Source organism: Pleurodeles waltl, chromosome 10 (genome assembly GCF_031143425.1).
Source record: "Pleurodeles waltl isolate 20211129_DDA chromosome 10, aPleWal1.hap1.20221129, whole genome shotgun sequence".
NCBI classification, from domain to species: Eukaryota; Metazoa; Chordata; class Amphibia; order Caudata; family Salamandridae; genus Pleurodeles; species Pleurodeles waltl.
The window spans coordinates 850322941-850341039 of NC_090449.1; the positions used below are offsets into that span (position 1 = coordinate 850322941).

The window sequence follows — 18099 nt, forward strand, 5'->3', positions numbered from 1 at the left end:
TATATATATAAATCTTTATACTTACCTGGGTAATACTTACATTGTTGTTGTAATGGCATGTCTGGTGAAAAAAATGAGTGAGAAAGACATGCGTGGTAAAGGAATTTGCTTTGTGTAATGGATGCGTTGTAATGGCATGCGTGGTTCTATCTTATATCCTTAAATAATCACTTTTTTGTGTAAAGAATTAACACTGTCTTTAAATAAAGTCCTATAGGGACTCCAGTGTTTACTCTATTGCCTGTTTTTGACTGTAACACCACATTCTTCATAAAAATGTTTCCCTTTATTATTTAAATCTAGAGCAGTGGTTCCCAACCTTTTGACTTCTGTGGACCCCGGGGACCCCCACTGAATCATTATTGGAATCCAGGGTCCCCCACAGTGAGTCATTACTGAAAGCTGGGGACCTAATCTGTTAATATTCTTACATTTTTTAAGCAGTCACGGACCCCCTGAGGATGCTTTGCGGACCCCCGGGGGACCACAGGAGGCCTGAAAGCAATCGTATGCTTTATAAAACCGCAAAGCAGATGCATACATGCAGAACATAGAGTGGAATTTGAGTGATTTAAAGACTGCACGTGTTGCTGGGGATGGTTTGCCATTCTCTTCTTTATTGCTTTCCAGACAGTACTTGTTGCAAAGGTCACAGAGCTAATGATTGAAGGCGTGGAGTGTTCAGGTGCATTGCCAAAGAAAACGGTGTAATCAGCTGTTTGACAGTTCACACTTCTTCACTGAGCAGGTAATGTGCCGCTCTTCTAATTTATAATCTAGAGGGATTATGCAGGGCAAAGGGCACCTGGCTGGCGGACAGCCTTTAAGGAGACAAGATTCAGCTTTGCAGCACTCTTCTTCACCAGCGCCAGAGCCCCATGGGTTGGCAGTGCCCATGGATCATCCAAATCAATTTTCATTTTTTGTAATTTTATTTTTAGTACTTTCTGGGTTAAACGGCGACTCTGGGACACGCCCAAAAGGCAGGGAGAAAAGAGATGTTTGGAATGAACAGTAAGTGCTATCATTATTTGGTCACGCGACTTTTTAGGACAACATTTGGAGACTTGAATTTATGTGCTCATCTGCTAGTGTGTCGACTTTTATTTGTGATTCATGTTTATAGATTGACATATATTTTACTTTTCATTTAAAGGCCGCGGATGTCATCGGAGAATGGAAATTTATTTTTCCTTACAGGCTCCACAAAAAACATTGAGTTTAAAACGGGATCACATGGGAAAATCAAACTTAATGACGATGACGTCACCGAACTTTTGAGTCAGGTAACTTTTGTCCTGGGTTTGTTATATGCATTATGGAGGCACATTAGTGCCCCTATGGTTATTAGTCCATATTAAAGCTATTTTTGATTTGCTGTTAACTTTTGGGCCTTTTGATAAATCATCACAACATTGTACTTTATTTAAATCCTGGAAAGTTTTTTTTCTGATTGAGTATAGGGTTTTAAGTTATAATGGTGGGCTATCGGAAGATTATTTAAAAAATGTCCATGATTTTTTTTTGAATACTGTAGAAAGGCACCAAATTCCTCACGCATGCGCAAGGGACACTGTCTTTTCTGTGTTTTTTCAAATTGGGTGCAATTCTGCTGCATTTCAAAAAAGTATCTAAAGAGTGCGCGGAGTATGCAAGCGCTAGAGGGTTCAGTGACATCCAGTAATCTGGCTATTCAAAATAAAAAGAGAACATTTCTGGTCTCCATTGTAACCATAATGCACTCAATTTCCAACGACAACGAAACTAAGCATTTGTAGATCACTTTTAATTTTCACATTTTGCAATAAATAGGGCCTCATTGCAGAAAGTGCACAGCTCACAATCGAGTTTCACACCAGTTGTGTGGCCCTGTGGACCCCGTGCAACCCAAAGGGCATGTGAATGAGGCAACAACGTTTCTGCTGCACATGTGCGTATAGCACAGCGATGCTGGCGCAAACAGGCTGTTGGTAGGCCCACTAATTGTTCACCGCAGGTGAAGTGGCCACAATCTGTGTAGTCTGTGAGGGGTCATGGAGGTGCGAGGGGCCCCACATGCACTAACCTGCAGGCATGTGCAGTTGGATTCTTCACCCACTTGCAGGGGATCCCATCACCCCCTCAACGTTCTGCCATACGTCCTATTACATTGAGAGAGACTGGCCCCAGTTTCAGCTCTGTAAAGCATTTCAGTATTTTGTTGTTCAGCATGCAGATGGAAGTCTCTGCCCGCTTGGTGGAGAGTGTATTTTTGATGTAAAATGGCACACTGTTACTGTCTGCGCCAAGCGCCCCAAACTGAGGGTGCCAAAGACCAGACAGACACAGAGCCCCATTTTGCTTAATACAGCTCCTGGTGTCAGAACGTCAATTACAATGTATTACATATGCTGTTTCGAAACTAATTATATTGTTTTAGGAGTCCAAGTTCCTACAATGTGACATAGACTTATGTAAATTCTGTCTTCCATCATGCATTCCATGAGATCGTCTTTGTTAATTCCTTCAAAATTCTTTGAAACCTAAACCACCCACAAAATAATATCGTTTTCCATTTAGATAAGAAGAAACAAAGATGATATTACAGAGTTAAAGAAAACCGGAGGCGGGATTCCTCAGAATATATCCAATGAAATCAGGTCTTTGAACTCTAAGGTAAGCTCACTCACCACATGCACTTCTTCACTCTACCATAACTATTTTGACACTGCTTGATGATGGATTGTTAGGAACAAAAATTGTTACGCGGTCGCTAAATTGCTAGTTTACATGAAGTTGCAAAGCCTTTCTCTGTCGACATTTTGGAATTTCTTGCAAAAACTATAAAAGCGATGCCTTTCACAACTTTATGTAATGCGTGGTCCACTTGGACTCCGAATAAAGCTTTTCTGCTTAAGAAACGTTGCTAAAAAATCTTTTTTTGCCTCCACTCTCATCATGGTTTTCATTTGTACTCAAGAGCAGTGCTTTATTTGTGCTTGTTGTTTCTGTTGCGAGCACCTGAGGGCCGGAATTTATTTTCTGCCTCAAACATTTTCAAAAAAGACCTATGGGAAAGACGGAGGAAGAGAAAAACGGAAAAGCGTCACAAAGAGAGAAAGCAGAAAGCTGCAAGAGTGAGCTGAAGGGGCAGCCAGTGGCTGTAAATGGATTAAAGAGGCCCGAGATGGCTTCGGATTACGCTGCCTCAGTATTCCGTGTTCGCACATTTAATTGCAGCAGCTGCGAGTTTAAGAGCGGAGCTTTGGGCACCAGCACGCTTTTATTGACAAATTAAGCACTGGTCAAGATTAATCCATTCAGTTTTACAGTCGCAAGGAAAACGTACCAAGCATAATGCACATGCAGTTTCAAAGTAAACTCCCGATAAAAAAGACAGATCCCTTTACTATTTCAAAACTAACACTCATAAAAACATTTTATGCCAGGCCTGTAACTAAGGGGAAAATAAATTGTATGGGCAAGCGGTAAAGTCGTTGAACTATGCGCAGGTCAATGATCGCCAATGATTTCGCCGAACTTCACTTGCGCAACAAAAACTTTGCACACTGCTGATCCACTTTCTCTGTCTCCCACATTGTCTTTCCCACCTCCTAGTCCTCAGGATCATTGCTTTCTCTTTCGAGTCCCCCCTCTCCGCTTCCTGTGCTCTTTTAGTGCTTTGAAGCACACTTCAGGCAGCACAAGCACAATTAAAGGTTAAAAATTAATTAAGGAACACAGCATCACTAAGTTGGACCCATGTGCATTCTAAAATTAGGAAACCATTTTAAGCTACAGATTTCTTTTCCTCGGTAGCTTGAGAGAAACAATATCAAACAAGGTATTCGCAAATACAGAGCGTAATCTGTAAGGCCAGGTTCTATGCGCTACATTGAGATGGAGTTGTTAGCCCTTAACAAGTGACAGAGGTAGGGTGAATGTCCAACTGCTTACTGTATTTTTCTGTATGCTTGAATCGTACTCACAGCTTTTTACTAGTGTTTTCTGAATTTGTCACTTACGTCTCTTGGTTCACCTAAAATGTGACAATATGCACATTTATTCCAATGTTAGTGTGTCTCTCTACCTGTGCTCTTTTGTGCCAAGAATTGATAGAGAAAAAGCGTTTGTAAAAAGCACACCGATTGATAGGGAATCTACTGATATTTTGCCAGCCGACCCATGTACCAATGTCGATACACAAAACATCGATTTGTAGTAAAAGACTGCCTGTTTAATTAATATTAATTAGGCAGTTAGTTCTTTTCGACTTGCAAAAATTGGTCACCATCACAGCGAAAGTGGCATGCAGGGCCAGCAGACCACCATCCCTCTGATCTATTTCCGAAAAAGACAACTATTTTTTTAAGGCAGCCAAATTTCCTTGAAGGAACCAAGGCTTTTTTTTAAAGACTTAAAAAAAAATAATAATCTCAGAGTAGGCAGTGGTCCTCCAACCACTACCTACATTCAGTGAAAAATGTACCTCAATTTGCAAAGAGGAAGAGGCCTAAAAAGGCATCTCTTTTCCCAGAGAAGTTATCACTCCAATTTGGGAGTCAGTAAACGTTTCCATGGTTACGACCAGTGGTCGTGAACCATTGACCTACCAGGGTACAAATTGCAATTTCAGACGAACGCCCGCACTGCTCCCCTTCCAAATTGATTTTCCTAATACATTTTAAACCCATTTACCAATTAAGGAAGACTTTTTCAAACCAGTAAATGGGTTAATTAATTTCAAAAATGTTTTTACATTGTCGCAAACCCTCTGATTTTGTGAACTGGATGGTTTACAACCCTAACAAAATGTTTCCTTCATCTGACTGTCTGTTTCCAATATTGATAAAGTCAGAGCGTGTCTATGCTGTACCTTCCACCCTACTTTCTGATTCTGCGGGTGCCTTGAACTATTATTGATTTGTAATCAACACTTTACAAAAACTGTATATCAATTGATAAAATACATCATGTTTTTAAACCCATATTTACACCGCATAAGCCAGTGTTTACGGTCAACAGCCGAGCTGAGTCACAGAATTGAGTTCTGCTTCTTTACCCAATTTCCATTGAACGTGGGCAGGATTAATTTGCAGGTAATCTATTTTCCCAGAACCGGATTACGGAGTCAGCAATGGGCAATAAGCCTACATGCGCATCCCCAAAACATTCTATATTAACAACCTGTTTAAAATTAACCTCCTAGGTTTTATTGTTAGCCAGTTTGCAAATGATTAGTTGTTTCAAGGCAATGATTCTAAAACAAAATGCACTTTGAGACCATGGTGTGGACTGTGAATCTGACTGTTCCAGACAAAAAGAGTTATGGGTGTGACACAGAGCCAGTTCGGTAGCCACACACTATACTTGTAAGCAAATTACTTTTACTCTTTTACCCAGGCCACGAGGGTCGCCTTCAGCTAATTGTGCTTTTTAAACAGCATCACTTTGTCTTCTGGGTCATGAAGCGCTCTAAAGTTATGGAGGTCTAACTACAAGATCTAGTCTAGGGTGTTTGTTTGCATTCTGGTGCTTGTAGTATAGTTGATATCATTATAAATTCAGTACTGCAGCAACCAGAGTGCAAACAAAGACCCTTTACTCAGGTGTCTTTGAATCTCCATATGTTTTGCAGATTTACTGTTTCTGGGTTATAAACCATAAACACTTGAATCGGGTTCCTCTTGGTTGCTCCTCCATCAATTTTGGGTGGCAAAGCATGAGCCCTCTATTGAGGTGTATGTAAATTTGCTTTGGCTGCACCTGACACCAACAGGCTGAAAGCCATAGTCTTTGTACTGATGTGTATGTGGTAATCCTTGGGTTTTGCCTCCCCATGAATTTTGTATTTAATCTAGATGCGTCCCTTCCAAAGCATTTCCAAATCTCACCTACACATGTAAGTGCAAGTACTGCTGCTTCTGTGTGTACCTCATAACCTTTTCAGAGGTGACTGTGGGTTACACTTCCAATACGGCTGGGTGGTATATCATTGGCTCTTTGTTGAGGTTTATGGGCATCTCCTTTGGTTGCTATTCTCTGCCTCTTGGTGGAGCCCATTGACACTTTTCGGAGGTGCATATCACAATCTTTGGGTTGTATTGTTACGTCCTAAAATTGTACAAAACAAGACAACTACATAGGTTCCTTGGGTTGTGTATTCACAGCTTCTAAGTTCAATAGACCTTCTACTGAGGTGTCTGTGAATGTACTAGGGTTGCGCCTCATCATCTCTTGGTAGACCCCATGGGTCCTTTATTGAGGTCATTGTGATAATCTTTGGTCCCCACCCTCTGCATCTGGGTGGCCCCCTTTGACCGAATACAGTGGCACCTATAAGATTCATGATGGACCACACATAGATGAATGTTATTTGTACGAGCTGGGAATTAGGCAATAGCCTAGTTGATTTGTGACTTGCCACATTTTGTTCATCTTGCTTGTCTAGGTTCTTTGCCTGTTTATTTGCCACACCTAGGGGGGTATCAATTTAAAAATGTTTTTGTCTCTACTCCCTCTACCCATTAAATTATAAGAGATAGTCTCTGTTCAGTTCTTATCAATTTTTGTTAATCTCCTTTCTTCATTTTCATTTTGTTTGTTGAAGACTAATTTCTGTGTGACCCTGCATGCCAACTGCAACATTGAGGACCTAGCTGCTTGTAACCAACGCATGCCTGTGGATTTCCACTCTAGTACTCCAGAATGTCTTCTAAAAACATCTAGTATGGCTACTTCCTGTAGGTTACTCTTCAGTGCTCCTGGACAGCCTCTTGACTTCATATAGGATGACTGACTTTATCTAGTGCTTGCCTATAGGCTCTCTCCTGTTATTCCTCACTGGACCCTATGGAATACCTACTCTGGCTGCCTACAACCAAGGCATTCATGTGGGTCACCCTTCTTTCACACCTGGTTGGACCTTCTAGGACATTTATTGTCACTAGCTGTAAGCAGGACACTCCTGCGGATCACTCTCTTAACCTCTTGTGTACCCATAAAGATTATTAATATGGATGTGTTTTCTCTGTGCATGGTTGTGGGTTAAGGCACACACTCGTAAATGTACAATTTGTTTTTTAACAAATTTGAGCCGCACACTTTACATGTGGTATCTCACTCGTGTTTCCCTCAAATGAAAAAAAATACAGAGCATTTTCCATGACTCTCTGTATCCAGTACATGCTATGGGCTGATACTTTTTCAAGTGTAGGTAGATTTCATAGACGCCCGCTCAATCAGGCAAAATAATGAGGTAATTGGATGTGTTCTTTCTCTCTCGCCTTTTCCTGTCATCACACATCTAATTGTAGCGACCTAATACAAAAGCACTTGTGTATCACACTCAAACATTTCCTGGGTAGGTAACACTGCAGTTCAACACACTTTCCAAGAAGTACTTGACTACTGTAAAGCATGATACCCATTTGTTAATGCGCTTTGGTACCTCCTGAGGCATTTGAAGTGCTGCAAACTTGCATTTACATTGCAGTACATAGCCATTTAGAAGTGTGGATGTTCCTGTGTCCAGGCAGCCACTTGAGAGACCTGGGTCTCCCGATGCAACTAACTTTCACAAAATAACAACTATACACCTTTGATGGTTAATCTGAAACTAAAGATCAATGAAAGAGTAGACACTACCATAATTTGAAAGTTTCCTTAATTGTGTGTATTTTGGAGAATATTTCAGTAATGTAATGGGTTGCATCTTTAGGTTTTTCTGCAGTTGTATATGTTCTTATATATTGGTGCATTGATACTGGCATGTTATTGAGATCAGCATCAATATCAGCTCGGCATGTTACTGTGTGTATAGGCAAGTCTTTCTCCTTGCACCAATTTAGTTAAGGTCTTGTGGCCCTCTGTTATAGAGGCGTAACATTACGGCAACAGACGGTTGTGTTGCAATCCATTTGGTCTGTGAAACCTCATGTTTTTGTATAGCTTCTATAATAACGCAAATTGATACATGTATATTATAGACACATGTATACATATGTCTATGTGTTGGATATATATATATATATTTATATATATATATATATATATATTTATATATATATATATATATATATATATATATAGTGTGATGTGTATATATGTGCACCTGTATATATATGTGTGTGTGTATATATATATATATATATATATATATATAGAGGGAGAGAGAGAGTGAGAAAGAGAGAGAGAGAGAGAGACAGAAAGAACACGTCTTTTTGCAGTATAAATGACTGTTGTTCCCCTCGTTAATCAATGTACCGCCCTCAAATGGAGAAAAATGAAAGTCTGATTTGGCTTTTCCAGGATTTAAGCCTAAAACGCTCTCTCATATAGCTCATGACAGAAGTCAGTTTTTAAATTCACCTGTCCATCTTGTAGATCCTCTGAAGTGTCTATTTGCTTTGCTTTTGAGTTTTGTGGAAACTTAGTTAAAATATTTGCATTTACTTTGTTAAGTTGTATTTTCCGGATGCTTCAAAATCTTCAATCGTCTATAACTTAGAGATATAGCGGTGTGTTTTGTACCACTAACATAGTTACTTACCACAGCCTGTATTACTGAAGTACCTTTGGGGCACAAACAGCGCCAGCCATCATGTTGTGCGCCCACAGGGCACTTTCAACTACAGAACAGCGTGCAGATACTTCTGCGGCCTCTGTATTATCAATCATGCGAGTGACGCATTCTGCATCCATATGATCTCAAAGGAGGATTCACTCATATCTATGGGACATGTATGAGGAAATGCCTTTGGCTATCTTACTTATGGCCAAGGACATGCAATGGCTTCAGTCAATAAAAATGAGTAATCCGGTCCAAAGAATACTCATGGGAATTAGCAGTGCAAACCATACACACAACATAAAAAATCACCAGCAGTGCAATATTTCTCCATAAACGCACACTAGGGTGCGAGAGAAGCAGTGTGAAAGTTCTTTCTAATAAAGAGGTTCAGCTTGCGAGATAGCAGTACAATCTCTTCTTGCATGCGCAGGTGAGATTTGAGTGAGGCAGTATGTGCGGTCATAAGCAGTACCATTATGGGGTAGCAAGTTATAGTTAGTTCACTAAACTGTAGCTGCGAATTACATGTATATGTATGTTTCAAATACTACTTATCATCTGAGGTCTAATGTAAAGGTAGTTGCAATGTTAAGTGCAGAGTGATGTCACATTGCAATGCAATTTACTACGCTGTAACTATCTTCCATGTAAAAGTAGATGACTACGAGCTATGTGTGATAAGCAGACGAAGGTTGCATGCGATCTGACGTCAGACCCGATAGTTAGATTATTTTGATTCATGCTTTATAGGTCTACTCCAGTGGTTTCCAAACTTTTTCATGCTGCACCCCTCCAGTTAAAAAGTAAAAATCCTTGCCCCCCCCCAAATTTTTTCACAATTGTTTTATAAAGATTGCAATGTTTAAATATGTCTAGACCTACTTAAACATTGCAGTTAAGTACTGTTACCCTTTTAAAAATGTAATAACATGTTTTTGCTTAAAACAAAGGCATGTTATCTGTATAATGCTTCTTTTGTCCAGTGTCCGGCGCCCACCTGGGATCACTTGAGGCCCCCCTAGGGGCCCCTCCCCCCAGTTTGAAGAACTCTGGTCTACTCCCATGTTCCCCCACCCCAAAGAATTCTGAATGCTCTTTCTGTATAGTTACTCACAGTTATTAGGTTTATTTTCAACAAAAAATCATTAATATTTATTTGAACTTTCCTAAGAGTAAGGCTATGTCGGAAGGTCAGGTTAACCTTTCCTACAATTGTGTAGCCACTATCTCTCAATTTACCCCTCAGTCACAGGATCAGGATACCTCGCTCCTTATTTCTCTCAAATCAGGATCTCCATTGGATCCGGCTCCTCCTTATATACTAGCTCAGGGGGCCTCTGCTATTGTTCCGGGTCTGACTGAACTATTGAATGCCTCATTATCTAGGGGTACTGTCCCTGGTCAATGGAAACCTGCTATAGTCAAGCCGCTGTTAAACCCAATCTGGATGCCACAGTGCTCAAGAACTATAGACCCATATTGTTATTACTTATCCCCTCCAAAATATTAGATGAATATATTAATACTCAATTGTCTATGCTCTTGGAAGATAACAATATCTTTCACCCTACTCAGATGGGTTTTAGACCCCTTCACAGCACTGAAACAGCCTTGATAGCCATCATGGAAGAGGCTAGGAAGCGGGTGGACCAGGGTCACATTACGGCTGTTATACTTCTCGATTTAAGTGCTGCTTTTGACACAGTAGATCATCATGTGCTTGGTCAAAGGATGAAGGACATTCGAATTGAGGGTCTAGCACTTAGCTGGCTTACCTCTTTTTTAGAGGGTAGATCATTCCAGGTCCTTGACCAATCATATTTCTCTGACAGGTTTGACTGTAGTTGCGGTGTGCCACAGGGCTCCTCGCTCAGCTCCACGCTATTTAATATATATAAATGGCCCCCCCTGGCTGAGCTGGTGGAATCATTTGGACTTTCACTTGTTTCCTATGCAGATGATACCCAATTGGTGGTCTCGTTTTCCACAAACTCAGCCTCGGAAGGACCTTTACTGTCCTCCTGCCTACAGGCTGTATCAGGATGGATGACGGATAGTATGCTCCAATTAAATGGTGACAAAACAGAGATAATGATTTTGGGCCAATACCCTGGCCCGGGTAAGAATCCTCTGCTGCCAAGCTCCTTGGGCGAATTGCCTAGCCTAAGAAGTATATCAAAAGCCTAGGAATTTGGCCAGACCCCCAACTCACGCTTGAACAGCACGCTAGGAAAATCTCTGCCATTTGCTTTGGACTAATGAGACTCCCATCACTTGCGAAAAGGCTTATTATCCAGGCGATCATTTTGTCCCAACTTGACTATGGTAATGGACTGTTTCTCGGCTCCCCCAAATATGTGAAAATGAAATTGCAGGTGGTCCAAAATGCTGTGGCTCGCCTCCTATAAAAAATTCCCAGGCATACTTCTGTAAAACCGACCCTTGCATCTCTTCATTGGCTCCCAGTGGAACAGCGCATCCAATTCAAGACTCTATGCTGCATTCATAGGTCATTGTGTAACACAGGCACTCCTCTGTTAAAGACCCTGGCATCCTTCTATAAGCCTACCAGAGACCTTAGGTCGGCAGCATTGGCCACTTTACCTAGAGTCAGAAAAACCAGATGGGGTGGTGCCACGATGGCCTATCTGGGAGTTAAACTGTGGAACTCCCTTCCCCTTAGGCTCTGACTAACTAGTCACAAATTTAATTTTCTAGACCTAGCCGTCTCTCCTTCTTAGTCAGGGGATCGTCCTTTAGCGCTGAGAGGCCTTCGGGTAGCCATGCGCTTTATAAGTTAAGTAATATAACATAATATAACATGTTCTGTATGGCCATTCTCAAATGGTTGGATGCTGGTACAAGCTATTGCTATGCTTCCAGGATGCTGTCCATCAGCTCAGGGAATCGCTATTTCTGGGACACCCATTCAGGTTTAATGTGAACTTCCCTAATGGCAGAACTCTTTGTGAGTCCACAATTGATATTAGATGCAGAATCTGGTACTTGCTGTCAGGCCATCCCTCAGAAACACGTGTCTAGAAGCTTAGGAATTCTGCATATAATGACAAAAGCTCTGCCATGAAACTAGAAACCAATGATTTACTCTCCTCATCTTGAACTCTGTATGGCAGCAATGGTGTGAAAGGGTGCTCTTTGTGCACCTGGCTGGATGGATCCAGGGAATGAGCAAAGCAGGGGGTGTACAATATCTGTTGGTCACCTGTGGTATCAATACAGTAGGCAGGATTAAAGAGGACAGAACCACTATTCCTAACAATACACAGAGAAGTTAGGACAAGTTCCGCCTCCAACAGCTCCCTCACCTTAAACCTTCCCAGTTCTTAGACACTTTTATGAGGGGATAGTGACCTTCTCACCATAGGAAGGGGGAAGTTGAGGTTGAATGAATGAGAACAATATGAGGTGGGAGCCAGCTTTGATGGGATACAGTCTATGTTCTCATCTTCTTATCACCTCTTCTGGTGATCTGTGAAAAGTAGACTCTTTCTTGGCTAGACCCTGCATAGATTCCTTTCATAAACAGTGATTCTACCGGTACTGGGTCACAGTAGAAGGTCTGTCTCTCCAATGTGGCTGTTTAAAGCTCATATCCATTACCTGAAAAAAAACACATTCTACCACATCTCTGTATTTACCAAAGTGCAGAACCCTGGCCTGTGTGAGAGAACCTACCTGGACATGGATGCCCACGTAAAACTCTAGGTCAAACATGTCCTGCACCAAACAGCACACCATAATAAAACTATTGAGGTCTAGGTAATGTAGTGGTACATCATTCTGCATCCTTCTTCAACTTCTCTCTAAAGTATTCTGACACCTTCCTTTGCCGGTCCAGATTTGGATTATTCTGTTCAAAGACCACCTGCACCAAGCTTAGTACTGCTGAACCAGTCCCTTGCAACAGGCATGGTATAAAGAGTAGGCAGCACAGCCTCTCTCTTGGCTTAGGGCACTGGTGGGCAAAAGGCATCACTGGCATCACCCTTTTCATGTCACCAATACATTGTGTAGAACAGTATAAATATTTAGCCGCCATTCCACCTTCCCCCTCTCTCTCACTGTTTCTAACAACCATATTGTTTGAGAATATCTGTATAAACGTACAAAGAGAATACATGGACTGAAAAATCTGGTGTTCTGGATGTGTTTGTACAAAATATTGAGTCCAAAGTCTCATGTGGACAAACTATTGTGTCAAGAATATAGAGGACAAGAATAAAGTGAAGGTGAGTTTCTATAGGTATGCAAACTTCCACAATACTTAACTTCACGTGAGTACCTTGAGTGTGTGTGTATATATATATATAGTCACGTATAGTTCAACAGGTTAGGAAATACAAGCAAATCTGCTAACTCGACTTTGAATTCAGCCCACTGGAGGGTAATGTACTGTATTTAAACATGAGGCTTGTGAAAATTACACCTACTTGGAAAAAATGAACTTGCAGGACCACGTATACCAACATGCACTGGCTGTGACTCACTGGAGGCCCAGTATAGGGGAGGTATTTAATGGTTAATCATGTGCCTGCAATTGACTTAATGATTTGCCTCGCATTTGGCCTGTGAACAAGGGCAAGGATGCCCGAAACGCGTCTGGCCTGGAGAGAATGAATTCCATGTCTGTTATCGGCTTTGCTGGATCTGAAAATAAACATAAATGAAACCGGTTGAGAGTGCGCCTCCGTCTTGGGACAACCTTTCTTTGTGGATATATATATATATATATATATATATATATATATATATAAATATCTTCAAGGTGTGTAGATGTAGAATTAAGAATAGTAAATCCATACTTATCTATCTTCACTTACCTTCTTGATATTTTTGACACAATTTTTTGTCCACCCAATATTTCTGTCCTCAATATTCTGTCAGTGATCCATCCTATATACTTCTGTGGAAGGGAGGTCAGAGACTAATGGCCTGATTTATATTTTGCCAGATGGGTTACTCCTTCACAACTGTGACGAATATCCTGTCAACTGGAATACAAATTTAATTATATCCTTCAGTATTCATATTTCAGCGGATGAGATATCAGTCACCTTTGTGAAAGGGTAGCCCATCCATTAAATTATAAATCAGGCCTCAAGTTTCTCATTTTGTAGTTATTGTTTGAGAATCACTTATCTTCTGTTTTCAAAAATTAAAGCTTATTTTCTTTTCATGTGCTTCCTACTGTAACATTATTGTAGTGGATTTGATTTCAAATGATTCCATTCTGCCACATCTTTACCTCTTGCTTGTGAAGGACATTAGAAATATATTGAGACTACCCTAGTCTTTAGCAGAAATTTCTTCTGGTTGACTAGGGAGATGGACAAGCTTTAGAAAAACACCTAAGCTCTTTTAGCCCCCATTTTTAAGCTCTTTACTTGTCTTACCAATTAACTGAGGAGATACGGTCCAAAAGTACAGAAGGAGGCATAGAAGACCAATCATAACAGACCAGTTGTCTCTATTGGCTATTCCCCAGTGCGTCCCGTCATCAACCTATAACTACTGCAAAGCCTAAGTAGATTGCTGAAATGGTAATGCTGCCTACTAGGACTGGTCACTTTAAACCCCACTTACCCCAAACACAACAGAGATAGCACTTATTGGAAAAATGAGGCATGGGGTCGGATTTAGATCTTGAGGGTGTTACTGCCAAGCTGTGTCGGCAGCAGACCTGAGTACTCTGTCAAGTGTTTGTTTTTTTGCCCACTGTATTTAGATGTATTGCTGCTGAGCCGAAGACTGACACAATGGAGCGCTCTTTCTAGCTGTCATGCAGGTGGGAGCCGGCTTACCATATTTAGATGTTTCCGCTCTGCAGGCGATCATACCGGCAGTTTGCTGATGGAGGGAGGTCATAACTGGACCCAATGGACAATGGAAGTGGCTATGGGATACAGCTAAGTCTCACACACACACACACATACAGTACCATAGCCATTTGTGTCCGCCTGCTTAACACATGACACAGCACAACATATACACACCATTATCCATTGCCATTTCAACACCACACTACCCGTACATGCCGGAAACAGACATAGGCCTACATCCATGACTCAGCATACACACACCATTGATACTGCACCCACACATGACACAACCAACACAACTACACACTCAGCTACACAAACACACTCACAACAAAGCACAACACACATCATGACAATACCCGCCACACAACATCAACACTCACCTGAATGTGTCACACAGCAACACAACACACAACCAAACCTATATGCAAGTGGCACCCAGACTGACACAACCACATCACCCATTCCACCTCAACCAACCAATCCAATTGCACAGACACACACATACATGTACCTACTCACATACACAGCAGGCTGCACAACTTTACCCATACAGGTCCCCTTTTATACTCCTATTATATATACTTTCCAGCATGGAAGACAAATCTACATCTTTTTCTGCTGGTTATTATATCAACAATTGTTGACTCTTCTGAACCTCCACTTACTACTATATTAAAGTAATTACAAGCTGTTAAGTCTGTCACTGAAGTTAAAAATATTCGTAAGGGTTTTCCTTGAATGTTGCAGACAATGAAATTAAAATGAATTACAATAACATTAAAATTGACCAATAGTTCTACTTGCCTCAAAAGTCACTCCGATGAATAAACTATTGTTAGGCTTGGAAAATGGAAACAAGCAATACAACTTGAAAAATTTCAATTTACTTGAAGGCACAGAGGGCAACGATTATAGACGTTATCTTAAGAATCTACTGCCTAATCTTTAAAAGTTAGTTTCCAGGAAATTTTGAGATTGATAAGGTGCATCACATTCAATCTCACTGTAGGCCTGGCCAAATCAAACCAAGTCAAATGATATTTAAGGTTCTTCATCACCATCATCTTGTTATGACAAGAAAAGCAGCAAGACTAATTCCTTCTTTTGTAGTTAATGGCAATACAATCTTCATTCATCAATTATTTGCTAAAGAAATAGTTGTGATCCATAAGGACTTTACCACATTGCGATTGCGACTGTGAAATTCTGGATTTAATAATGTTTTTTTTGTCCTTCCACCATGTGCATTTGGAAAGATGACATCTCTAAGTCATTTCACCATCTTCAAGCATTTTTGAATAATCATTTCCCTTTTTCCATGGATGTTCAGGACACATTAAACTGATATCAATAATAAGACGTAGGAGACATTACTTCCTACCCACGTATTAGCCCTATGTATACCAAGATAAGGTTTTTTGACCTCACTACTCTTCCCAATGCACCTGAATGTCTCAACCTTATTATTAATAATGTGTTCTGTTGTATTTTTATATAGACTTTAATATGTGCTCTTTTCCTGTGTTGCTCAATGTTTTTGAGGTACTTCATTGGTCTCCCCTTCCTCCTTCTTATCTTTCTTAATGATGTCAATGATGTCACCTGTTTGTAATTTGCCTTTAATATCTTGAATTATGGATAATAGTCATAAACTTATTTGTGTTTCTGAATGTTAAAGGATTACGACATCCAGTTAAACGTTTGCAAATTCTTGATCATTTATTTAAACATAAGGCTAACATCTGTTTACTACAAGGAACACATATTGATGACAACATGCATAAGAAATGGATAGGTCATATACTTTCTTCTCTAGCAGTTGGTAAAAAATGGAGTAGCAATCTTATTCTCTAGGAATCGTCAATTACAAATTTTAGATGATCATTCAGATTTAGAGGGCAGATTTCTGTTTGTTAAAATTAAACTTGGTATTACTGGATTACATTTGATTAATATCTATGCCCAACAGTTGATGCCCAGATGTTTTGAAACCACATTACCTCTGAAATTATTCAACTTGGAAATGTTCTTCTTATTGTTGGTGGTGATTTTAGTTTGATATGTGATCCCCTTTTAGATAAACTTTCCTCTACTAGATGTAAACTTCCAAAAGCTTTTTACTCATTTAAAACTATTTTAAAAAATACAAAACCTATTGACATTTGGGGATTACCTTTTCCAACCCATAAGGACTTCTCCATTTTCAGCAACCGTCACAATTCTCATTCATGTTTAGATTATTTACTAGCATCCAGAGAATTTGGTAAAATCTACAACTCAGCCTTCAATCAGTATTATTGAAATTTCCAATCATTCAATGATTTCACTATAGTTAAAAATAGCATAGCAAAATCTACCTTTACCCATTCTCAATTTTGCATGGATGTGGATCCTGTTCTTCAAGATGATAAGGCTACCTGTTATCTGCTATTCAGGATTGTTTAATATCAACCCTGATGATCCAACACTCCTATTATAAAATGGGATGCTTCTAAACATATATAAGAGGGTAACAATTTCTATAATGGCCCTAGAAAATACAGCATTTTCTGCAACATTCTTAGATTTGGAGAAATTGCTAAATTTGAAAGATTATTCAAACATCGTCTAATATTATTGCTTTTAAAACTACACTACAAAAACCTGGATGCAAATATTATTAATTACCAAGTAAAAGAGCTGGAGTACAACTTTCAACTCAAATAGCTAACTGTTCTTTAAATACCAATAGAACTGGGAAATTGCTAGATAATTATCTTCACCTTAAAAATACAAAACTCAGATTCATTCTGTTCATAGAGATGATGGTAAGATTGCTTTTTTTACTCCTAAGATTGTTTGAGAATTCCTTACATTTTATTCCTCTTTACATAATATACCTGATTTCCTTGACATTCAAATGATAGATGCTTTTTGAAATCCACTAACCTTTTACAATGTTCCTAATCAGACAGGTCTAAACTAAATACACCTATATCTAAAGAAGAAATTCTAGCAGTTATTCATTTAGTCAAACTTTAAACTCTCCAGGACTAGATGGTATCCCTGCATAATTTTATAAAGCATTCTCTATTGACCTTACTCCCTATTTACATCACGTATTTACTGATTTCATTAACTCTGAATCTTTAATAATAGTTTCACCTAAACCAGACAAAGATCAGACTAAAATACTATCACCCTATCCCTCTAATAAATCAAGATTGCAATGTTTATGGCACAAATCCTAGCGAAACGTCTGTCCAACATTTTATCATCATGTATACTTACAGATTAGAAAGGTGCCATGAAAAATAAGTATTCCTTCAAAAACACAGGACATTTGTTTCATGTAATAGATGTCATCCCCACCTTTACTTCATCCTCTGGACTTCTTGCTTTCAATGCTAAAAAAGCTTTTGATAAATTTCACTGGCAATTTCTATTTCATACATTATCTTCTTTTAATTTTGGAAGTGTATTTATTAAAATAGTATCAGCATTATATTATTCCCCTTCAGCTCATCTTTTTAACAATTGTCAGTTCTCTGATTACTTTTTTCTTCATAGAGGAACATGACAAGGATGTCCAATATCACCCTTTGTTTTTTTTTGCTAGCCATTGAACCTTTACGTTCTAGTATCCAAAATGCGAATGAAATCACAGGACTCAAAATTGCAAACATTACACTTAAAATGTCTGTTTATGGAGATGATGTTTTATTA

General features: G+C 39.6%; 1 protein-coding gene across 1 annotated transcript in view; it reads left to right on the forward strand.

The window, feature by feature from the left end:
• Window positions 1–845: 845 nt before the first annotated feature.
• CUBN (cubilin) overlaps window positions 846–18099 on the forward strand; it is a 1111275-nt gene continuing 1094021 nt past the window's right edge. The window contains exons 1-3 of the mRNA XM_069211549.1: window positions 846–1014; window positions 1157–1286; window positions 2560–2655. Coding sequence (XP_069067650.1) covers window positions 896–1014; window positions 1157–1286; window positions 2560–2655 — 345 coding nt within the window. The 5' untranslated portion in view covers window positions 846–895. The remainder of the gene's footprint in view (window positions 1015–1156; window positions 1287–2559; window positions 2656–18099) is intronic.